This window comes from Canis lupus, chromosome 9 (genome assembly GCF_048164855.1).
Source record: "Canis lupus baileyi chromosome 9, mCanLup2.hap1, whole genome shotgun sequence".
NCBI classification, from domain to species: Eukaryota; Metazoa; Chordata; class Mammalia; order Carnivora; family Canidae; genus Canis; species Canis lupus.
In genome coordinates this window covers 36,046,249-36,071,620 of record NC_132846.1, presented here as the reverse complement: position 1 = coordinate 36,071,620, position 25,372 = coordinate 36,046,249, and the positions used below count along the sequence as shown (strand labels likewise).

At 39.2% G+C, this 25,372-nt stretch overlaps 1 protein-coding gene across 6 annotated transcripts in view; it reads right to left on the bottom strand.

The window, feature by feature from the left end:
• The window catches only part of DAAM1 (dishevelled associated activator of morphogenesis 1), a 166,937-nt gene that overhangs the window by 56,066 nt on the left and 85,499 nt on the right, over positions 1-25,372 (bottom strand). For all 6 annotated transcript variants that reach the window (XM_072838762.1, XM_072838766.1, XM_072838764.1 and 3 more), the window contains exon 3: positions 25,079-25,168. In XM_072838762.1, the coding sequence (XP_072694863.1) occupies positions 25,079-25,168 (90 nt within the window). The remainder of the gene's footprint in view (positions 1-25,078; positions 25,169-25,372) is intronic.

Here is a 25,372-nt window from a genome sequence, read left to right as displayed (position 1 = left end):
CCATTCTCTCTCTTTCTCTCTCTCAAAAAATATTTTTACAGTATTATTGATTATAAAGAGGAATTTTTTTTTTAAGATTTATTTATTTATTCATGATAGACATAGAGAGAGAGAGGCAGAGACACAGGCAGAGGAAGAAGCAGGCTCCATGCAGGGAGCCTGACGTGGGACTTGATTCCGGGACTCCAGGATCACACCCTGGGCCAAAGGCAGGCACCAAACCACTGAGCCACCCAGGGATCCCCATAAAGAGGAATTTAAATGGGAATCTAGACACAGCATAGTATGGTATTGTTTTCCTTCAGGGGCACAATAATATTGGAAAGGACACAATGTTTGTTGTGAGGACAAAGGATCTCTAGGTCCTGTGTCACAGTGAGGACAGTGTTGCTCAACTATATGTCTGGATAAAATCCATAAAGGAAGGAAAATTGTCTAAAAAAATGACCACAGGGTTTGGCCAGTTGTTAGATGTTTTTAGTTAGTTTATTCCGACTCCAGAAGACAATAAAAATTTTGAAGGGTTTCATTTGATGTAACTAAAACTAGGTACTGCTTCAGATGAAAAGGTAGAATAAAAAGCTTGACCTTGGATGGAAAATAGTAGAATGAACACACATTACCCACAGGCCCAGCCGTCATGCTGTGACAGCTTGTGAGTCTGAGAAAACGTAAGGTGTCTGAGCTGACGAGAACTGAAACCCCAAAGAATTCAGGAACCCTTTCCTAAATCACTCTAGCCAGTCTTTTGTCTTAGCAGAACAGGATGACTTGAAGCCAGCACCATGGCCCTCTGGGCTTCTGTGCATAGAAGCCCCCCACCTGAAGCCTCACTCACCCCAACATCAGGGGGCTGTACCTTCTGCTCCATGCAAACACCAAGTCCATCAGAAGGTGGCATGGTAGCTAGAGCTTTCCATACATGTTTGCAAACTTATGTGGCTATAAGTCATTTGTGTGATGCAACAGACTGGAAGAGCACAATTTCAGTCTTCTAGCTTCACATTCAGAGAGCTCCTCAATACAACTGATATCCCCTGTCCCCTTGGACTGGGCCAGGTACCGGTAGCTGCTAGGAGACAGTGAAGTAGTTACTACCTATTTACTATTGTCAGAATCCCAATCTTTGGGATAGCACTTTCAAGGTGGGGCTTTTAATTTCAGTCCTATACTTTACCTCAAAAACACTTTTTCTAAGCAAATCTTTCTAGACAGGTCTACTGTGGTGAGATAAAAGAAACTTAATTTCAAAACTATTTGTTAAGTAGTCACATAAAAGCAGGGAAAGTAACAAATGCTTCTGGTGCCTTAAAAGCCGGCAGTAACAGATACCTGAACTTGAGCAGTTGCACGAATTGCATCTGGAGACTGAAAGAGCCAGATGATGTGGACAAAAGGCTATAGCAGCAGCTTTGAAGCTGGACCGCATTACACTTGCATGGCTTTAAAAAGCTCAGGAAATCTGATGAGTTTTTAGAACAGTCCTTGATTATTATTTAACATGTTAATAAAATAGCTACAATTGCAGCATAAGTGCTGAACCCTTCTCTCCCCCTAAAATGGAGTATTAATGTTAGCAAAACCCCATGTTAGCAATGTATTCAGCAAGCCAAAACCCACAGTGATAGTCAATGGTATTTGAACCTATAAAATGAAATAAAAGGTGCCAGATCATTCTAGTCCCTCAAACCAGGGCAAATTTCCAAAATTACAACAAAGTCCTGTCCTGTGTCTGGGGTCCCCTGAGAGACTATCTATTGTAAGCTTAATAGTCATGGTTAACAGAACAGGAGATCATTTTAGAAGCTGAAGATTAGTATATAGAGAAAAATCTTAACACTTTGGAAATGTTTTAGTAATATAAACATATTAAGAGTAGACCTAGATACTGTAGTCAAAATAGGGAAAAGAAGGCTTCATTTTTATTTCACATGCCTCAGTGCTGAGAAAATCAAATGAGCTAACATACGTAAAAGCTTCTCATAAAAGTACTGTTATCACTATATTCCTGGGGGTGATCCTCAGAGTTCTTCATTTTGGCAATGTGTCTCCAGTTTCCTCTGTGCAATCTTGGTCCTTCTAAACAGATGTGTGCTCCAGTAGCCAAGTGAAACACATCTGTGAATCAACTCTCTGCTCCTACTTTGTGTGGCTGCTAGAGTCTGTAGTCATGTAGAGCCATAGGCCAGAAACAGATGAATGCAATTGTTCAGGGTGGGGATGGAGGGCTCCCCTAAAGAGCACTTAATACTGAGACATGCTGAGGGGAAGACTCTCTCCTAAGAAGTCCATGAAAGAAACTGCTGATGAAAGTCAACATGTCTGATATTCCTGAAAAGCAAACGGGTCCTATGTGTTGCCAGCCTCTAGAATGTGTTATTCTTTGAGCAATGTGCCTCTCTTCTTTTCTTTCTGTTTTATTTGTTATAGAGAAAAAGTGGGAAAAGTTAAACAAGATTGTATAAGATTGCATTAGTTGTAATGGAAGAAACAGCAATATTCAACATATACATAGCTTACTTGTGTCAAACACTGTTCTAAGCACTGTGCTCTTCATGTAATCTACCCAATGAGGTAGCTGCTGTTATTTCACTCATTTTAGTGATGAGGAAACAGAGGCAAAGAGAAGACTGGTGAGTTGCCGAAGTTCATCCCATTAGAAATTCAGAGGCAGTGGGAAAGAATCAAGGCAACCTCTTTCCTAAGATTAGACCTCAGATTAATCACAAGCAATTGGCACAGTGAGTGCAAAGCTGGCCTTTCACTCTTAATCACCTTACTGTATAAGAAACTCAAACATAGTTAGTGGCCAAAAATGAATTTGCTTTTCCCTAAACCTTTATTGCTATTTTTGCTATATTCAACATTTCTGAATATTATTCTAAGTCTGAATATTATTCTAAGATCTGATGTCTTACTTGGATTACCTCTGATCCTTCTTCTCTAGACTTTCTCTCTAGGAACTCTTCTGACCCTCTACCAATGCCTTATCTATCTATATGTGTGCATACAGATAGCATTTATGAAGCTTTTCCCTAACCTGTTCTCCTGTTCTGTTATATACTAGTCTAATAGCCATCTTCACATGTCTTTTTCAAGAGTGTTTGAAGACGAGCTGATAGCACCAAGTAGTTCTGGACATTGGAATTGCAAACAAATCTCTCCCTAAGTTATACACATCTAACTCTAGTTTTAACTACTGCCTTGATCAATTCCATTAGAACTTTTTTCTAATAACCAAGACTATTGGATTCATTCTATTCTTTCAAGAAGTTGTTTTTTCCTTCTTTTAAAACAGATTGTGGGTTAAGTGTTACCCACTTTATGGGTATAACATCTAGAGAAAGTTTTGCCCTATGAGAATACAAATTCTAGCAATCACATTAAACCCCTTTCCATTCCACCTCCAGAATGGTCAATTCATATTAAAATCTAGTTTTGATGACTTTTAAAAGTATTATAAACATTTATGTTTATATGCCTATCTTTAGGTCTATTAAATAATTAGCACTGAATTGATATAAACATTTTATGTCATTAAATTTTCTGATGATTACTGTTTTTAGATAATATTTGCAAACACCATTTATTTTCAGGTTGATAGGATGGTGGAAAGATGACCAGATTGGCCATCTGAAGATGAGATATCAGAATTTACTTTTTGGTTTACTCAATTGGCATTCCTTGGTAAGTCTGAGAATCTCTGGGCCTCATTTTTCTTTCAAATTGAGAGGCTAAAACCAGACTATTTTTTAAAGTCCCTAGAAGCTCTAAGATTCTATAGAACTCTAATGGTGAGTGAGGTGTCATGGAAAACCGTATGTACTGCCTTTAGTTTAAGGGCCCAATTTCTAAAACTAATGTTTGTTTGTTTTTTTTTAATTTATGTTGTTCAGTGACTCAATTACAAAACACTTAACTTTCAACAGCTACTTCTTTTATAAGGTAATTGGAGAAGGAAAAAACCCAACATTAATTTTACTATTTCTCTAATCCACTCATCATATTTCCTTGGTAGGTTGATGGTCGTGAATAAGAGAATATTGGTGGACAAAACTTCCTGCTGGATGGAGGCTGTGACACCTCACTTTACTTTCAACTTGCACTAACTAGTTTTAAACTCTTTTTCTTGTTATCTACTTTGCTCCTATTATCTCAAATTCTGAAGAAACAAACAAAACAAAACAAAACAAAACACCTTTTGCTAGACAAGGAATCTGGTATAGTACAACGGACCTTCAAGAACATTCACTTTAAAAAAAATCAGCTTTTAATGAACTCATTTAGAAGATAAAGAAATACATAGTTTTTCTAACTTGGCCTCATTTTCAACTGGCACATTTTTCATTCCAAGTTTCAGGTCAGTAGCTAGTAAAAAAAAATTCCAAGAGATCCTCCCTGATTTGCTTTAAATGCACAAGGGTGCATTTATTTTTCTCAACATCACTTTGCTCATAAGAATAAATTTTGCACTGGGGATCCCTGGGTGGCTCAGCAGTTTGGCGCCTGCCTTCGGCAGAGGGTGTGATCCTGGAGTCCCGGGATCTAGTCCCACGTCTGGCTTCCTGGATGGAGCCTGCTTCTCCTCTGGGTCTCTGACTCTGTCTCTGTCTCTCTGTGTTTCTCATGAATAAATAAATAAAATCTTAAAAAAAAAAAAAGAATTTTGCACTAATTTGTACTCTTTCTCAGGTAAACATTTACAGCTATGTCCCAGACTTTTGTCTCTCACTTCATGATCATCACTCTCTACCAATCCAAGCTGGCTGTGTTCCCCTTCTATCACCATCAGCAGACACATACTTCAATCTTCAGCCATTCACTATTTATGGTGACTTACAGGCAGGCAAATTAAGTAACCTCTCTGTGTGACTCACTTTTAGTTTCCTTATCTGTAAAATGGATGCCTACTTTACAGGGTCATTGTGAGGATTTAATAGGTTATTACAAGAAAAGAAAGCACTGAGAACAGTACACACAGAACATGCTTGATAAATGTTAGCTAGGATGATAAGGATGCTATTCCAGAATCTCCAGCTATGGCCATTCTAAGGTCTTGTTATGCTAGGACTATAAAAATTTGGATGTGCATTTGGTGATAATTGTTCAAATATAAAACACAAACACAGCCTTTGACCCCTCTTTAAGATTACTTTCAGGAAGTTAGCCCAAAATTATATGTTTACACTTTTTTCACTGCTGTGCTGTTTGAATCAGCAAATAACAAAGTGAACAAATATATGGCAAGGGAGATGGTTGTATAAATTACTTTGTAGCAGTTATACAGAATTAAATAGAATCATATCATCAAATTTAAAATGACCAAATATAGTACAGGGCAGGGACAGGGCAAAGAGTAATGCCTCTGAATATCATTTCTCATCTGTAGGGAAAAAATGTACACTTAACATACAAACATTTCTGGAAATAAACACAAGAAAATTGAACAATGTCTCTGGGTATCTCTTTTACTTATTAACTTTTGTATAATTCAAACTTTCATTTTGCCAGAAATATGCACTATTTTCACAATTAAAACAGAAGTTCTAAAGGACTGTATATTCTGTTAGGACAAGTGCTTTACTTTTTCAAATGTTCCGTGTAACATGAAATGCATCAAGTCAACAAGGTCCTGCAATATTTGGGATGTCTCTGTTTTCTACGCCGGGGGGACCCTTCTGCTCTCTAAAGCAAAAATTTTAAAACACTTTGCTATTGTCTTCTCACTGGATTTTCTATTTCTATTACACACTACAATCCTATTATCAAATGTTTACGTAAAGAAATTTTATGATTTATACTAACATTTATGTACCAAAAGGATGCTAAAATTTTCAAAATTTCCACTTACATATTTGTGACAAACAATTTCTTAGTAACAGCTAAAATCTTTCAGTAAGATGCAAAGTATAGTTTAAAAACTAAGTCTTTAAGAGTAACTTCTTTTGAAATTACCACAGGGCAAATTTTTAATAGGATCATTTCCCAAGTAATAATATGTAAGAACTGGTAGTTTTTCTTCAGTTTCAGATGCTGTTGGTAAGACCTAAAATTGGCTGTACAAAGGTCAATTAATTGCAAAGGACATGTTCTGTGGTTGTTCACTAGACCACAAATCACAGGCTGAAGCAATATGCACTTGGCCAACTAAAGCCATAAATCTCCATGTTCACTGTTAAAAACCTATGAGGTTTTTAGATACTACTTATGAAAGACACATTCTTTCACTGTCTAGATTGGCTAAAAGTCCTCTAACTATGTATATAAGAGTACCATCAACTCAAAAACAGTAGAGACATATTAAGGTTTAACTAAATGAACTTCAACAGCGAAAAGATACTGTTTCAGTATAATAAAAAGTAAAATTCATTCTGATTATTTTTATTATAGGGCAAAGGCAACTAAACACTAATAAAAACCTGTTCCATTTATGAAGAAAATGTTACTAGAAAACATGTTAACTGTGATCATATATAGGATCAAGAAACCCTATCCCTTGTTAATTGTCAAAATAGTTATCTGTTGCATTAAATTGTCGTTGCTATTTTGGTTTTCAAGGACATAGCCCCATATACTAATGAATGCAACAGACATGAAATAAATTTACTCTGTACCTAGAATTTTTACAGAATACTGAGGACAAAGGGGCAGACAGGCCAAAATATTTTATTCTATTAGTTTTGACTCCCTGATGTGTGTATCACCTAATAAACTCAAGTGAATGATAGGCCAAGGAACAGGTCCAAGGAACAGGGAAGGGAAGAGCAGGTAAGATGGAAGATGGGAAAATATCTTGTGGAAGGTCTTGCTAATAACTTCTGCCAACTTGCCCTTCTGGCCCAATAATAGGCTAATCAGCATCTTCTCAAAAGACAGTCATGGTGAAGTGGGTAGAATAGCCTGACAGACCAGGGTTCAGCACTTTTTCTGCCAAGGACCAGATAACAAATACCCTAGGCTTTGTGGACCACATAGTCCATTGCAATAACTCAACTCTGTCATTGTACAGTGTGAAAGTGGCTACAGCTAACACTTAAATGAAGGAACACTGCCATGTTTCAATAACATTTTATTTGCAAAAAATATTTACGAGGCTAGATTTGGTCCATGGGCCACAGTTTTTCATTCCCGGTGCTAGAAAGAGCTTGGCTCTCAAGAAGGTGGGAATGCATCAAAGCTCGAACTTGGTCATCAATTATTTTCCAGGTTGTCTCCTCTCCTTGAAGCCACTCCCATCTCCAGTAAGCCCCAGCCGTAAGTTAGGATCAGCTCACAAAGTATATAGAATTTGCCTAGTAACTTGCATTGTTTTCTAGAGAAGCAGCAGGACTTACCATGCCTGAGAAATCCAGCATCTTCCTAAATTCACTATTCCTTGAAGATAGTTTAATCCCACTTTGTAAAATAGCACAGGCATTCATGGATGGCTCTATTGGTTAAGTGTCTGACCCTTGCAGTTCAGGTGATGATCTCAGCATCCTGAGATCAAGCCCCATATCAGGCTTTGCACTTAGCAAGGAGTCTGCTTGGCAGTGTTTCTCTCTCTCTCTCTCTCTCTCAGATACATACATACATACATACATACAATCTTTAAAATAGCATAGCATTGTTTGGTCTTTTAAATCCTAATTTTTGAGGGATCCCTGGGTGGCGCAGCGGTTTGGCGCCTGCCTTTGGCCCAGGGCGCGATCCTGGAGACCCGGGATCGGATCCCACGTCGGGCTCCCGGTGCATGGAGCCTGCTTCTCCCTCGGCCTATGTCTCTGCCTCTCTCTCTCTCTCTCTGTGACTATCATAAATAAAGAAAAATTTAAAAAAAAAAAAAAAAAATCCTAATTTTTGCCTCCAAATCTTTGTCCTGCTGTTCTTTCACTGGGAAGAGGAGCTGCAGCAGATACACAGACCTGGATTCCTGAGACTGTTGTTTTGCTCATTCCTTCCAACAGCCTTCCCTCACAGTAGGCTAAAACTATACCCTACATTTGAAGCTTGCCAAAGGGAGGTGGTTGGTTTCAAAAAATAATTCCTATGTTGTCACATTTCAAGAGAGTCATGTGGTCCCTGGGACTGCCAATCTGGTTACATTGTTTGGGCACTGCCACAATTACATATCAAGTGGATCTGCTGTCCAAATCTGGTTGGGCCCACACAAAAAATGATTACAGAACAGCAGCTTCTGCATCTGCCAGGAAACCCAACACCTCCTCCTAAGCCTCAGACTGTCAGTCAGTTTCCGGAAAGACTAGGAGTGAGGGTTTGCAGTGACAAAGGCTTTCATATTTAGCATTTAGAACCATGTCAGAGAAGTAAATCTCCTTCTCCATTTTTCTTGGTGCTGCAGTACATCTGTATGTTTTTAAGGAAAGCCATCACATAATTACATAGCAAGGTCTTTGACCCAAGAGACACCCTAGTCCAAGTTTCCCCTCACAGGGGTCCCTCATATAAGGTCACCAGCAGGTGGTTGATCCTATGTTCCCTGAGAGAAGGTTTTGAGGAGTCCACAAATGTTTGGAACCAGAACCCTCATTGACTGTTAGAAAATTTACCTTAGACTGAATTGACAGATGTCTCCTTGTAACTTCAAGCACTTGCTGGCTTTAGTTTCGCCCTTGGGAGCTGAATGGAATAAGTCTAATTTCTCCTATGAATAATAACCCTGTAGATATTTAAACAATTTGAATAAAGCTATTATGTCCTCCCAAAGTCTTCTCTTTACCAAGCCAAAAATTCTCTACTGGATATAGCATAAGTTTATCTTCCTCAATTCATAAATAAATCTCAAATTTTCCATAAGCTTATCACACCCTCATGTCTACTTTTTGCAAAAATAACTCCAACAAATATATCTAAATTCCTCTGAAAGGGATATGCTCACATGTCAGTGATCATAATTCTAGACAGTCTCTACTAAGAGTGCATCTGGAAGATTTCTGACCAAAATAGCAACCCAAGAAAAAAAGAGAACAAGTTCTTGCTTTCTTGATGGTTCACAACAAATAACATTTATGATTTAGAATAAAAGAGACATTTCTCACAAAGCACAGTAAAATATGTGTAGTTCATGTTTTATTAAGTACATATATTGTAACAACACTGGCCACAAACTCAACAATAAAATAGATCTTATTATTGTAAGAGTGAGGATGCTTTATCTCTAAAACACAAATACAAGTTTACAGAATTAAAAAAGGGTGAGTAGGACCTAGGCTCCCTAGCTGCCAAGAAACTTTGTGGGAAGTTTAAGCTGCATTTAGATTATTGCTTGTCAAGTCTTTGGATTCCACTTACATTGCCCCTGCTTCTTCCCTGTACATCATCCTTTCAAACATCACAGGAATTTCTTTCTTGTATATGTGTGAAAACCTCTTCTGACCCCCGAGCCGTGTCTGTCCAGATATAAAAAAGCTCACTAGAATCGATATACAATGCACATTTTCCCAGAGAGTCTCCTGCTTTCCTACCATATACTCCAGTCTAAAATATTATTCAAGATCTCTGATCATTTAGAATAAGTTAGCCCTTTCTCTATCAATTCTCGAAGTTTACAACTCTATACTGATAGAGGATAACTTTTAAAAGGTAAAGTCGTGGCATGAACTGATTTTGCTGAACTCATTAATAAACAAGAGAACTCATAAGATGTTACAACAGGTTCAAAAAGAATCTAAGGGCAAAGGCGTATATAATTATGTATTTGTAAACAGATACAAAAATGGTCAGCAGGACTAATCAATTGTACTGCTACTAGTTATTTAAAAAACAATTTTCAGATTTCTTAAATAAATCAAAGATGGTAAAAAGTTAAGATCACTCTGAGGAGTACTACAGACAACTTTTGGTACATCCCCCCCTCCCTCATTTCAATGTAACTACAGTTTAGCAGAGTAACAGATGCATGACTAGTACTTTCTGGTTGAAGAGGACACACTCTATAAAAGTGCAATGTGGAAGCCATGCTATATGACTAACACTCTGCTCCAGGCTCTTCACACCTAAACTGCCCAGATGCTCAGGCTTGCCCAAAGCTCTTGCTCAAGAACACCTACTCTATCCTGACTACTTTACCTCAATCTGTTGGTTTCCACTGTATTGCCTTGGCTGTGTGGCAAGCTAAGGTTTCTCAGTGGTTTCTATTTGTGTATCACTGAGTTTCTGACTTGAAACCACTGAGACCACTCTACCCTGTCCTCCTGATACCGCAGTTACACCCAGTCTTCTATCCTCCCCAGAAGTTTGTTGGGGGATATTTCTAAGAATTCTTGCACAGCTCATTTGAGGGGAAAAAAGAAAAAAAGAAAAAAAAAAAAGCTGTGAGCTCAAGTGAGTTTAGATCTGGTCCTCATCCCTCCCATTCCCCAACCAGGAAAAAAAAAAAAAAAAAAAAAAGCTATAATACTCGACCACTGTTCCCTAATAGTTTGGTCTGGATCCCAACACCATTTAGGAGTAACACATAGCCTAAATTGAGAGCAGTAGGAATACTGTACTGTTGTTGAATGCAGGACTTCTCAAGGGCTGGATAGGAGCAGAATCCCTCTACTCATCATGCCCAAAACTTCAGTGCTGAACTGAATCTAAAGAGTCATTTGCTTTCTTTCTCATTCATTTACTCACCCAATAAATATTGACTGAGTTTTATAATGGCCTGCATATTGTATTGGGTGTTAGAACACAGAAATAAAAGAACAAAGCTTTTGCTTTCCTTGTTAGTGATCCATGAATATAGGACACATGAGACTGATGAGAATATGCTTCCAAATGTTAGCATTAAGAGTTTCTTACACTATCACAAACTTCTGACCATAGGTTTTCAGTTATTACAAATAGAGTTACAAAGAACTGTACCCATTTGTAGATTTTACCCCCTTTTCTCATCATGATAAAAAGAAACAGCCAAGTATTATTAACTCTTCTGTATTTTTACTAATCTCCAGTTTTTATCAATTACCTTTTAACTTCAAAATAAAAATCAAATGTAAGCACTCCTGGGAAAAATGCTTTGAGACATTTTTTGACAGCACAAAATGTTAGATTAATATTTTTTCTATGTCACAAACTTTATTTACACTAGCAAAAATGATCAAATATTTCTGAATGAGCTGAAATGAAACACTCCAAATTAAAAATTAGGCTTGTGCTATTTTTCCGCCATCTATCATTTTTGTTCTCCCCCAAATCACAAACCCCAGAAAACAAGAGTGCCACTTGAAAAAGATCTAGTCCTTCTATGAGGATGGCAGCAATGGAACAAGGAAGGAGAAGAGTAACAATATGACTTCAAGGGTAAAGAGACCAATGGCATTTCTGAAACGGCTCTGGGGTTCAGTCTGTTCCAACACCCTGTTCTTTACTGAAAAAGCCTTGGCTGACTTTCCAGAACCAAAATCTTAAAAGTCATATGCTACAAGATCCTGGGGGAAAATGCATTTCATGTGCTGATGTATCTAAGAAAATAACCACAATCCTTACCTAGAACTAAAAGCAGAGACTTTACAGGCCACTTCCTAAACTATGAGGTATTTATTTTATTTATTTTAACAAGTCATATCTTTGGCAAAGCACTTCATAGCATGGAATATGACTAGAGCCTAAAAATCTCAATCAGTATAACTTCAACATCTGAAGCCAATTTTAGATGACAATTCCCCCTCATTTTCATGGCAAAGAAAAAGAAACATTCTCCAATTATTATTTTCAGAAATGATACAAACCCACATTCCCCTGTTGCCTATGACACAAAGGTATACAATGACATAAAACAAATTACTTCTACATAACTTGTTAAGAGTCAAGTCTTGGACCACATGTCACCATGGAGAGCTACAGATCCAGGTACAATTCAGTCCAGCTGGTTGGTAAATTAACATGTTTGGACACACATCACTAAACCCGTATGCAGTGTGGAAATCCAATCAGTGGTGTCAATGGCCTTTGTTGCCTCACATCTTGCTACCAGATTTGCTGCTACCAGACCAGCCTTTCAGAATGTCGTAAAGCAGGTTTTGATGTTCTGTAACCTGCTCTTGGGAAAACAATCAAAGTGTGTTTATGATTTGCAATATAATGCTTAACACAAGGCTATAAAGAGAGGGTTTTGGAAAACAGTAATTAAACTAAGCAGAGAATCAAGGGAAATAGTAATCCCGTAAAGGCATATTTCATCCAGAGAGGAATTCACAGGATGACTGTGAAAAATGCTAAGACAGGATTAATTGTCCCCAAGAAGGGAAGTCATAACCACGTTTCTGATTTTAAGTTATCATTTACTCTACGGCATACTACTGAATTAATGACAGCATTGTTGGCAGAAGAAATAAAAAAGAAAAGCATCAGTTAGAAGATGTCACCATCTAAGAAATGCCTAAATGTGAGGACGTGGGGAAGTACATCTAGAAACTGAGGAAACAATGTGCCCTTACTTACATAGGACAGATAAAAGGATACTATCTTAAGACTGCTTAAGGCAAATGTTGTTCCCATACTGCATTGAAGAACAAGAGAATTTAAGACACTGTAATTTAAAGTTGGTATTCTTTGGTAGACTTTCTACTGTAACCCATTTCTAACTCCACAAATTACTAGGTTCCTGGAGTATAAGGAATTTGGAGAACCCCAAATTAGAAGTATTAGCACATTCTAAGTTAAACTGGAAGCTCAAAGTTTCTTCAACCACTTCACAAGGGAGTGAAGCTCCGAGGTGCACCAAGTAGAATATAGATTCAAAAGTATTAGATGTGGTAGTGCTATTAGTGAAAAGAATAAAATAAGCACTTGTATAGGAAAAACTCAGAGAAAGGGTCTTTTGTACTTTGATCCCTCTCCTAAAGTGGATACTTCCCTCCATTGATGTCTTTCATAGACCTATCTCCAGGAGACAATGAAATCAGGCAGGCCTGGGGTATTTGTTCTACGAAACAAGGTGCCATAGCACTTAGAGAAGACCAGGGAGACACCCAGGGGGGAGGGGAAAAGATGGAATAGGATACTTATGTTCAACTATAACCTAGGAGCAAGAGGAGCCCTCAAGGGCAAGGATGGCAAAATTTGCTACATACGCCACATTCTCCCATCACGTGTCATGGTAGACCTTACTAATTAATTACCGCACTAGTCTTATTGAATCCATTCATAACCTCTGAATGTTTCTCAAAGTGCTCCAGGCTTCAACCCCCAACTGTTCAGAGTTGGTAATCAAGATCAACCTTTTTGCCAACTGCTTGAGGTTATTCACAGTGCACTCAGTCAACCAGGGAAGGAAGCCACAGTCCTAAGGAATACTCAAACAAAGGACATGCATTGATCTGGAGTGTCTCCTGTGCCAGATGTCCCTCAGGGACCTACTGAGCTGGCAATAATGAGAATGGGCAGCTAGTTCTGGATTCTCAGATGTGAGATATAGTAACCTCTTTCCATCAGAGATACAGCTGCCACTGAGACACTCAATGTGTATTTCTATACCTGTAGATTGCAGAATTTTGGAAGTGAAATGGAACTGTGCCTAGCCTATGTGCTTCAGAACACACAGGCAAGGGGCTCAAAGGGCCTCATGCCACATTTAGAGCCCCTGCACCACAATAGTACTGTTGACAAGTACTCTATAACCAAGACTGAGAGCTCCAAGGTAGTTGTGCACTCCTAACTCTGCAATTAACACACAATGGAATCTGCTCTGTACCGGAGCTTTCAAAAGGCATCTGCTTAAGAATTAAGATTTGGGAAGCCAAAGATAGCTGCTCTATGGCAATTGAGAAGCACTGCCCTCCCAAGGAATCCATTCAAACCCAAAACTACAAGTCTTTTCCAGCAACTGGAGCTAAAATAGGAGTGTTCTCTCCTTAGCATAGCACCAAAGTAGGCATGAATGACAAGCACAGAATGAAATCTGGGGGAGTTGCTTGTCTAGCCCTCATTCCAGAGGGAAGATTAGGTCTCCCCAGGACACACTACATCCACTCTCCCCATTACTCCACATTCACTGATGTGTCCAACCAAGATAGCCTACTTTCCTCCAGCTCTATATTGCTACTTTTATTGTTGTTTGAATGATTATAAGTAAATGCAATTACAGGATCATTCTCTCCCACCCTCTTTCAACTTGGTGTTCCCTATTCACAGGGAAAGCAAGGCCTTGGATAAAGGGGTTATTACTCACTGCAGAAATGCACGTGTGAGGAAGCACACATGAGAGATGGTAACCACAAAGCAGATACATAACTGTTTTTACAATGCTATCAAAAACCAAACGGAGTATTTATGGACTTAAGAGTTAACAACTTCCAAATCCAGGAAATGACTTGTACCCAGAAACTAGTTCAGAATTTAGGCAAGGAGGACAGACACACAGTAATCATAAACTCAATTCCTTAACATCCAAAGGAATTGAGGAGTATGAGAGTATAAGAAAGGAGAGAGGCTTTCATGATTTTTATAGATGCTCGAGATAAAGGTACTCTGGTTAGAGGAAGAGAGAAACCAATTGTGGCATGTCTAAGCATAGCCAGTCAGCTTGCTTGTGCAGATGTGCTGGTTCTGCACCTGTCTATTAGTTGTCCATCAGGGAAGTGGCCAGTGCCTCAGAGGGACTTCCTGTGTTGGGTGATGGCATAGATCAGTCAAGAGGTTGCTAAAGATGGAAACAATTTGTCGGAGTCTGGGACTGAGGGTGTAAAAAGGCATAGAGGAGAGGAAGAGTGAACCACACACAGAGCAGCTTCCTTTGTAGTCAAGCCAAATAAACATAATGCTGAGTGAATTGTCCACTTTTATATACTGCTAACATTTTGGCTTTTTTGGGTATTTGAATGGAATGCTTTTCCTTTTCCAAACCTTGGGGTTTTCTTCTTTAAATGAGCACTTTCTATTCCAGTAATTTTTACTTCAGTTTGATTTGCTAAGACACACTGGAGAAAACTGAAGAACTTGAATGACAGCTTCTTGTATCTGAAACATTCAAACTTAAGTAAAGTGACTGATCAGGGGAACAAAATACCAGTTCCCTCCCCTCAGAGGATATTAATCCTTCAGATGGTTGGCAACTAATTTGCTGCAGTATAAATTGCTACAACAACTTTGAGAGCAATTAAAGGTGAAAATGGGGATCCCTGGGTGGCGCAGCGGTTTGGCGCCTGCCTTTGGCCCAGGGCGTGATCCTGGAGACCCGGGATCGAATCCCACGTCGGGCTCCCGGTGCATGGAGCCTGCTTCTCCCTCTGCCTGTGTCTCTGCCTCTCTCTCTCTCTCTCTCTCTCTCTCTCTCTCTCTGTGACTATCATAAATAAATAAAAAATTAAAAAAAAAAAAGGTGAAAATGTTCATAGCAAACAACTCTGTAATTACATGACTTGGTGTTTATCCCTAAAAAATTCTTGAACACATGCACAAGGTTGTTCATTGCCATATTTTTTAAAATAATGAAAAACTGCAAATAAGCATTATCCAAAAGGGTATATAATAATTAAACTGTGGTATGGTCATAAAATGGAACATTATATTGCAGTTAAAATGAAGAAAGACTATATATTGTTTATAAATATATACATGCAGAATAAGGTTATAAATGCATGGGCAAGGAAAAGAAAACATAAAAGCCTCCAGAATAGGTCACCTTTGGGCTTCCACTGTTATTTATAATGTTTTGTTTCTTTTTTTAAAACCCATGGTAATTATGATAAAATGTTAGCATTTGGCCAACATGGATGTTTGTTATATTTTGTACTGTTTTACAGCTTTAAAATTTCACAACAAAAATAAAATCACCAACCAGGAAATGGTAGTTTATCCTATGAGTGGAGGGGAAAGTTATCAGAAATTTTTTTAGTTTTCTTCTTTAAAATTTTAGAGAACACCAATTTATCAGAACCCAGAATGTCTGCTCTGGGAATTAGGTTTAAGATTCCCATACCTGTACTAAAATATTCTTTATCTCCTCAACACTGAAGTTTCGTTAGCTTAATTTTGGATATCACACAGCTAGAATGTACTACTGAATTATAATGCTGCAACTCTGAACAAGTTTTGTTGCTCAACAGGGCACCAGTAATTCCAGCTTACTTAACCTAATAAATTACTTATTTGTAAAGTCGACTTGTTTAGTGGAACCTCTTGGTGGTGTATCCTATGACGGATTTTTTTCCTCATTGCATAAAGCAGCAGGAGCAATGTTCTCATCTAAAAATATTTTCAGTTCTTGTACTTTAAAAACTGAAGATATTTTTCAACCACTTGCCTTTTCTAGGCAGCAAAGACAGGATTTAATTTTATTTAAAAACTGACTTGACCACACACATACTCATTTTCCAGAGTTCATCCCATGTTCACAACTGCTTCCAGCCAAGCACAATGATGGGAGCAATTCCAGGGACTATACCTGGTCAGCAGGGACAGAAGCACTTGTGATGGGCATGTGAATAAGAAGAAGTGGAGCAGAGACTTTCTCAGGGTCTCAGTCTTTCTAAATGTAAATTAAGGGTGCTCCTGATACCAGATTAAGGGCTCCATTTAGGAGCTTAGGGACTACATGTTGATCACCACTGCTCAAGAACTTCTGACATAAAGGGGGCCTCTTTTTACCAATTTCTGGTGCTAAAAGCAAAGATTTGCTTGGTTTCTTCCTTTATTTACACTGTATACTCCTAACTTACTATTTCTGCCTCCCAAAGTTTCTGTGGTTACTAAGGCAGAGGGCTTTTGAAATCCTCACTACTGTTCTAAGAAAACTAGGTATCATTATTTAAGAATATGGAGATGAATTCCAGACTTGCATGAGTGTGAACAAGCAGAAAATGAGTTCACGCTACTATTTTGATCATAGTCGCCATCGCTGAAATTGACAGTGGTAACAGCTGTCACGACCATGCCTGAAGTGCTCTGATAACTCTGAAATCATATTATCTCAGTTTTCACAACTACCCTATGATGTTGATCTCATTTAAGAGAGGAAGAGAGAGATATCAGAGAGGTTCGGAAATATGCTAGGATACCTAGTAAATGGTGTCCTCCTTCTTCTGGTTACCCTTCGAATGGCCTTTCACCATGCAAAGTATTTTCTCATAGCTATTACTATTATAATCCAGTTTAGAACAATTATGGGGGCAAACATAATTCAGGGAGCTTGCAGGCAGACCTGTTGGCTGAAAAGGCTTTTGGAGATAACCCACCCCAAGGCAAGTCCTTTTACTTGCAACATCTCAAGACTGAAAAACAGAGGCCTGTACAGAACCAGAATGTAAAACCCCAATGGAAGCCTACAGAACTTGTCCACGATATTTTAGATTTGTTCACTTCTCCGAACACCAAGGAAGATAGATATGTTTTGGTTCATCCTATAGGCAAGTCTACTTTCTTCATTAATGAAGCTGGGTGCCTACTGTCTATCAATATAAAACTATGAGCTCAGCACCATTCTGCACACTTCAAGACAGGGGTTGTAGTAGGCACAGCTAAAATGACAGAACTGGTTATCAATGGGAGGGGGAAAAAATGCCCCAAATGGATGTCACTGAACAAAGGAATTATAGGAATAGAAGGCACATAAATATTCATGAACCGATCACCCTTTATTAGAATACGGCATTGGTTTAAAGCTGCCAGAAGCAGGGAACCTTGAATTTTCTACTTCAAATCTAAAACTGGGTGTTCATTTTGATAGCACTGGCTTTTGCAATAAAAAGAAAAGAAAGAGGGGCAGCCCGGGTGGTTCAGCGGTTTAGTGCTGCTTTTGGCCCAGGGCGTGATCCTGGGGACCCAGGATGGAATCCCACATCAGGCTCCCTGCATGAAGCCTGCTTCTCTCTCTGCCTGTGTCTCGGAGCCTCTCTCTTTCTGTGTGTGTCTCTCATGAATAAATAAAATCTTTTAAAAAATAAAAATAAAAGAAAGAAAGGAAATGGGTCACTAGCTTTGAGATCACATTACTAGGGGGGAAAGGGGAATAAGAGAAACAGCTTCAGGGGGGTTCTGGGCAGAAAACTGTGGAAATCTCACTGGGGCCAAGATCCTCATGTTTTCACAGTTATTGCCTAAATAGATATATGGTACTGAAAAATTTTGGGTGCTTTACAGATTCACCTTTGTTTTAATGTCACCAGGGAAGAGTGAAAAAATAGAGAGAGGGGGGAAGGGGGGGCAGGGTTGCCTTGACAACACAAACAGTGGTTACATTTTAAATAATATTTATTTTTCCTCCTAATTTCAGTATAAGTACGTGGTGGCTTTGTAATGTTCGAGTTGGCTAGGCTTGTAGGTTTCTGGATAGAGTGAGCCATAAGAGAGATTCTCACAGGAAATGTGAAGGGCGGAAACATAGCAGCAGCCATTTTATACCTCACACATGTTGTCCTTTATCTGCTGGCTCACCTTGTTGGTGTGGAACAGCAGGCGGGTCCACAACTGCTCCACCTTCCCCTGGATCCTCCTTCAGCTTCTCCTGAGCCAGGTGTGTGTGTGCAGAGCTCCATGACTAATGGCTCAGGTTTCTGCATGACACCCACATCAGAGTCAGAAAGTGAGAGAACTGACATGTGCTTCAGTCTGTCTTGTGGACTCCAGCCTATCCTTTCTCTATCCCAGTTTATATCTACCTTCCTTCCCAATTGCCTGCTCCAAGGACATGAAGCTCCAGCAACAGAAAAAAAGACAATAGCCTTATGGAGAGTGCTCAGACAGCTTCCATGATTATGTCAGGGTGAACATCTTTGCTCTGTGTGTCTCTGTCAGTAGTCCTGATTCTCTGAAACCTAACTGATACAAATACATTATATGCACGTTTTTAAAAAGACCAATTTTATTTTTATAGCTGAGGAAAAATATTCCAAAGTGAGGGGGTGAATGTACTGTAGAAAATTTGGGAAATATCCAGAAGGAAAAAAAAAATTTTTTTTTTCAGAAGGAAAAAATTTTAAGTAAATCACCCACAATCCCAACTGTTTGTCTGCCTTCCTCTACCTATATTCTTTTGCAAACTTTTTATTGTATTGATTATAGTTTTATACCTTTTTTAAAACCTTATCATTACATTCTCAGCAGTTTCCCATGCCATTAAAATTTCTTTGAAAACATGACTTTTCAATGGCTACAAGATAGTCTGTTAGGATTGTGTATTATAATATAACCATCCTCTTTTAAGTTGGGTACAATCATGGGCTTTCAGGAACAACATTGCAAAGAATTGCCTCACCCACAGTTCTTGGCCTGCATTTCTCATCACTTTCATGAGATCAACTCCTAAAAGAGGAATGTTTCAGGCTCTGAATACATATTATCAAATGGTTTTGATCACCATCTTCAGGTCAATCAACATTTTATACTTAGGCCAATGTTCAAAATACTTATCAATCAGCATGGCATAGACATCAATGAATCAAAATCAATTATGTAATGTGGGAACAGGGTTTTAGGGTCCCCTGTTCTGTCATGCCAGGAGTGAACGCTTAAATTGTGGGGGAACCTGGTAGACTCTTGGGGGAACAGTCAGAGTGTCATGGAGATTTTTACCAGGATGGCTTGAGGCAACTCTTTACCAACTGGAAGTTGGCAATATTTTGACATTTCCATAGTTTCACTGGGGTAATTACACCCAGTGAACATCAGTCTATGTTGGAGTTTCTTTTTCTTTTTTCTTTCTTTCTTTCTTTCTTTCTTTCTTTCTTTCTTTCTTTCTTTCTTTCTTTCTTTCTTTCTTCTTTCTTTTCTTTCTTTCTTTTTTCCTTTTTTTTTTTTAACTATGTAATAGTTTCTGCCTTTCTCTTCTCCAGGCTGAATAAACTTCAGTTATTTCACTCTGCCTTGCCCTCATGTTTTTTTTTTTTTTTTTCAAAAGTTTAAGCCTCTTTACAAATTTCCTAACAAGTCCTACAAATTGTGTTTAGTGAAGATCAGATGAAGCCAACAGTCTACAGTTGACCTTTTCAGTTTTGGAAAAGGGACAAAGAACAAAGTATAAATCAAGAAGGAAAGTGTACAGTGCATGTGAACATAGTTCAACTGCTGCAAAAAGAGCCAGCAACTAGATGATGGGACAAAGGCATGACTACATCAGGCCTCTCACTGGTGTAACTGTTAGATAGGGCTAAGTGGTGAAGGAACTGTCTGAGTCACACATATCTACCCCCAAAGATTGGTGGCTCCTTCCTCTGTGCATCAGAGTCTGTTGGCTTACCCTTTGTGGGGCTTATGACAAGACTTGGCAATTACTTGATCTTATCTGCTTCTCCTACCAGGATCATCTACTCCAGGAAATTTGATTTACTGGTTTAACCATCCTCAGAATTTAGCCAGGAGTCTGCCCTAAAGGAATATACTTTAGTTGAAGTGCAAACCACCCTGCCCTTCACCAACTGCATGACTTCCTGCGTGAGGCCCCAGGTACTCCAGGCTAGTTGTTTCTTAATGGTTTGGTAAGGAGTTACATACAAATCCTCCTCTTTCAGAGTCAAGGAATATGCAGATAAGGCAGAGAGTCTCAGAGCTTGCAGAGCCACTGTGCTCCAGCTACTGTGCTTCCCTCATCTATTCTTCAGAGAAGTAGAGAGCAAAAGACAGCCCAATCTGATTTCTGATCACTTCTACTTGTACCACTGTCTTCAACCCCTTAGCACTTAGGAGTACAAATGCCAACTGAAATCCATTATCAGGTGAAAACTCAATGGCAGGAAACCAACTCAACTCCTTGTTGAAAGGTCTAGAAATATAATTACTGAAATCTAGTTGCTGCCCTTCTATTGACTTCCTCTCCGAAATCTTGATAGCTAACAAAGTGAATACTTGAAAACCCAAAGCTCACTTTACTGTATGTTTAAACAATTATAGTAAAGAAAGCTTCTCTTCCTTCTCAGGTCTTCCAGGTCTAGTGCCCAACCACTGCTTGGCATTAGGATACTGGGAACAACTAGAGGATAAACATATCATCTCACCTCCTTGTTTTACAGCTTGTTTCTTTGACAATTGTTTAGAAAGCTGATGGTTCCATTTGTCTTAATTCTACCACTTTAGCATATGTTCCTTTAAATGCAGGAGGGTCTCAGCTCTCAAGGAACTGAAAGAACTGTATCCTGATGACTGTACACAATAGAATTTTAATCTTTGTGTGTGGTGAAAGAAGAATTGCTTTTTGTGGAGAAGAGTGGGGAAGTGGTCCAATTAGGATATGCAAAGCAAATGAAGGGAGTGAATAAAAAGTATCAACTGAATTTTCAGCCACTTTTCCTAGATGTCTTCAGAATGTACCTAGCACCAGATCAGCACTTTGCACAAATCACAACTCCACTGCAGCCAGATTAGGTAAGATTCTTAAAGGATTTAATTAAACTACAGTCAAACACATACTCAGCAGCAGAGTAAAAATTCACCTTCTCCACAGATGACCTGAAAAGATGTAGAAATGCAATATGAAGAATCCAAAGCCATTTACTTAAAACTTGGCTTTTGAGATCAGAAACAAAAGGAAAGAAATTGGTGCACTCATCAAATTCTGATCTTTGCCTCAAATACCTGATGACACTACAGCTAATAGTGCATAAACACCATTCACCTACTCTTTAAACTTGGAAGCTCAAGGATGGGGAGCAAGTATTTTTTGGATATGTATAAGGGATGGGAGAGTGACAAACTAGTGCAATTGCTCCTGTGAAGAACTGCAATTAAAGATTTCTGCCAGTGCTGATAAGATCGCTGTCGCCATGATACAGTGTACACACCATTTTATTCTCTCTCCAAAGCCCTCTCTTACTTTTCCCAGGGTTTAAAAATCATGTTAACAATAAGCAAATACAGCATGGCCAGATGCCTTTCGTGGTCAGATGGTTCATTGTTTAAAAAGTTTCAGTTTAAAATCCAAAAGATTGTTAACAGATGCAGTTTCTGGCTAGAGACTGGGAAAAACCTCACTTAAACAAAAGAGTATGTTGTGATTGGAACGAAAAAGGGAATTACCTTTAAAGATAAGAACCACAAACATTTCCTATTTGAAAATACCTCCAGCTCCACCAACAGGACCTTTCTGTGGTCCTTTCACTAAAGTTTAAAAAATTTGACAGTGAATTGCTACATGACAAACCATGACTGACCAACCAGTCCAGTTGTTTTTTATAGATTTGTTTGGACTTTCAACAAGGCTGCAACATCCATCTCTTACTCTCCCCCGGATTACTCAATTAGGCAAACCTCCAATTAATTTCTTTCCAATTCTTTTAGCCCCAGAAATACTTTTGCTGCTCTCATTTTGGCTCTGGAAATGGGTTTTCAGCTAGAGATGTAGATAGAGGCAAGTGTGAGAAACAAGCACAGAGCTTGATAAGCAGACGGCTGCTGCCGGGACTCAAGTCACCATTGGGTGGAAAACAGCCACTTGGCGGAGGAAGGCCTGGCCCCCATCATCAGTTCCCAGTCTCATTTGCCTCCACAACTGCTGTGCACTTTTATACACAAAGTCTGCTTTTCACCAACTCATGTGTCTGTTTCTGTTGGCTTTCATGAGCCCTTACTCTATGGCTTCACTATGTGTGAGAATGTCTGTAATGCCTTGGGTTCTAATCTTGAGAGATAGAAAAACCTAAGAAGCCATGAGTGTGTAACTTTCCCTTGGCCTGAGAAAGGGATGTGGTTTGGCTTGCTGATGACAAGCCTGATTTGAAAAGGCTACCTAAGATATAGTCCAAGGAAAACAACGTGTTCTTAGGCATAAAGATGGCCACCATGTGCTCCATTTTGAGAATGGGCAACCTTCCCTTAGGAGATCACATTGCATGAAGTGAGGTAAACATCATGTCCTTTTCACACTTAGGTTTTTGTTCTCTTATGCATTGTATTATTTCCCTATTACAGTACCCCGAAAGGTCAGTTTCAGACCAAACACATAGCAGACTTTTAACATTTTGAGAAGCTCTGATCAAGAAAATCCTTAATTTAGCAACATTATCACCCATTTTAAAGTGAGGCAGATCTATGACCCATGGGAATCCCTAGAGTTAAAATGGCTTTCCCACTCAGCCATGATTTGGCTGTCACATAAGGAGTCCAGGCTGAGGAACAAAGCTAGCGGGAAAACTGCATTTCCAAAGATCTGTGCAGTCTGGCCAGGTAATAGTAGGAAGGGCCCATCCGTCAAGAAATGGGATTCTGAGGCCAGTGGCCACATCCATATCTATCCTCCAACAAAAAGGCAACCTCACCGTGCGCACATGAGACAGGGTTTGTTAGGGGATTTGATAGGCCTGGAAATTGAAAAATGAGCAGCAGCTGCAACTCCAAGGTCATTACTATCCTCCAGGGTTTGCCTTTTCTAATCTAAGGGACAGTAGTTTCCATGATTAACTTTCAATTGCTGTCAAGGGTGTAATAAAATCTGGGAAAGAAGAAAACTTTCCCCTCAGTAAGCTGCTCCCATTTTCCTGCCCTTTCCTTGCCTCCAGTGTATAGATTCTCAATCCTCACTTCATATTGTTTCCTAATTTTGAGAAAAAACTCAGCATTTGGATGAGCCAAAATAGGCAATGTCCTACGTACACACAGGCACTTGAAGATTTTTCCTGCTCAGTTCCAGGGGCTAAGTCTTTAAGATGGCCTCGTGAAAAGGTCCCTTGTTTTCAAAGAATATACAATATCATCACTTTCAGAACTGAACACTTCTTATTTTTAATTTACAATTCTTTCCCAATGTGTAATATCTGTTTCCTGAGTCATGACAATCAGTTCAACAAAAGAGATACATGTACAAAAGGGAAAGAGGACATAGTCATTCACAAACACATTTTCTTGGTTACTATAGATTAGAAATCCTTAAGACTACAACTTGGTCTGACCTGGTAGCAACTCAGAAATCATAAGAGAAGTTACAGCTGGACACATGTCTCAGCAAAGGCCCCCAGAACCAAACCCCACACATAGTTTCATCAATTTTAACTGCTCAGGGGGAAAACTAATCGTGCTTTACATTTTTCTGACAGTTCAACATAACACTAATGACAACTTAGTCGTTCACTCATCATACACTTATTTCAATGTGTCTGATGCTGGAGTTACAAAGATGAGTTAAGGCATGATGCCTCACCCACAGAGGCACAAAGTGTGGCTAGAGAGGGACATGTGGAGGCTCACTACTACAGAGATGTTCCTGCAAAGTATGGCACAGCAACCATACAAGGCAGCAACAAAGAGGCAGTGGTGCTGAGACAGTCACGTGGGCAACTGGCCTCAAAATGCATGCTAGTCACATAAAAAAAGATTTCTCTGATCGAAACTGTGTCTTGAAAAGAAATTGGATTGCTACAGTTTATTCTTATTTCCTTGGAGGCAAGAGTGTCTATTGCTTTAGAGAGAGGTAACATTTCCCTGGGGTGCATAGCCTGCCCTTCCTGCTTATCCCATCTTGATTCAAATTTCTATTGGAACAGAAGAAAAAATGGCAAAAGATGGCCAAGAACTTGATTAGTTCCACAGTTTTAAAGATGGCAGAGGGAACTTTATTGCAGGAGATACAGTCCATGGGGTAATGCCTAGTACCATGAGTGCTGACATCCATTCTCCCTTCTCCAAAGGTAAGAGAACCAGAATAAAAACTGCTTTCCTTGCAGGTGAGGCCATGTAGCTAACAGTGAGATGTGAGGAGAGTTCAGGTGGACGACTCCCAGGACATGGCCCTACGAGGGGAGGTGGAGAAGTCTGTGCCTTCTTCCCTTTTCCTTAGTTTGGAATATGAAATGGCCAGAGAGATCCTTGGACCATGAGGACAAAGCCACGCCTTAAAGGCGCTGAAATGCAAAGGTGCTTGCAGGTGGGAAAGGAGGACTAGGACCCAGAATACTACTCAATCTACCAAGATAACAACTTTTATGTAAAGGATAGAGGGAGAACTTTGATTTTTGTGTACGCCACTATTATTTTGGGTCTTAGCTGCATAGGATTAGAAATAATGGTTACAGGTGTGGGGGATATGGTGTTGGCACGGTGCCATGTAGCTACCAGGCCACAATCTGGTTTGTATGTTACAAAGAGTGGTCTGAATTTCGGTAGTGAAATGGGAGCAAAGGGCATGAAAAATGATAATTTTCCAGTTTAACCATAAACATAATGATTTTCTTACCTTTTTCTTGCTACAGTATATTTGCCATTTTTTCTCAGCTGGAAGTGCAAACATGGCTTCCCTGTGTTTGTCTGTCAGGTCAAGTTCATCCTGAGAAGAAAAATAGTAATTAGTATTTCATAGATTCAATGCCATTCCTATAGGAGAGGTTATCAGCACCAATTAGGGAAAAGGGGGGGAAAAAAGCGCCAACATACATTTCAGTGAACTTGGAAAAGACTGAGAAGGTAAGGTGTATGTTGCCATCACTAAGAAAGCATATATCCCTGGCATGGGGCTGAGCGTGGCAATAAG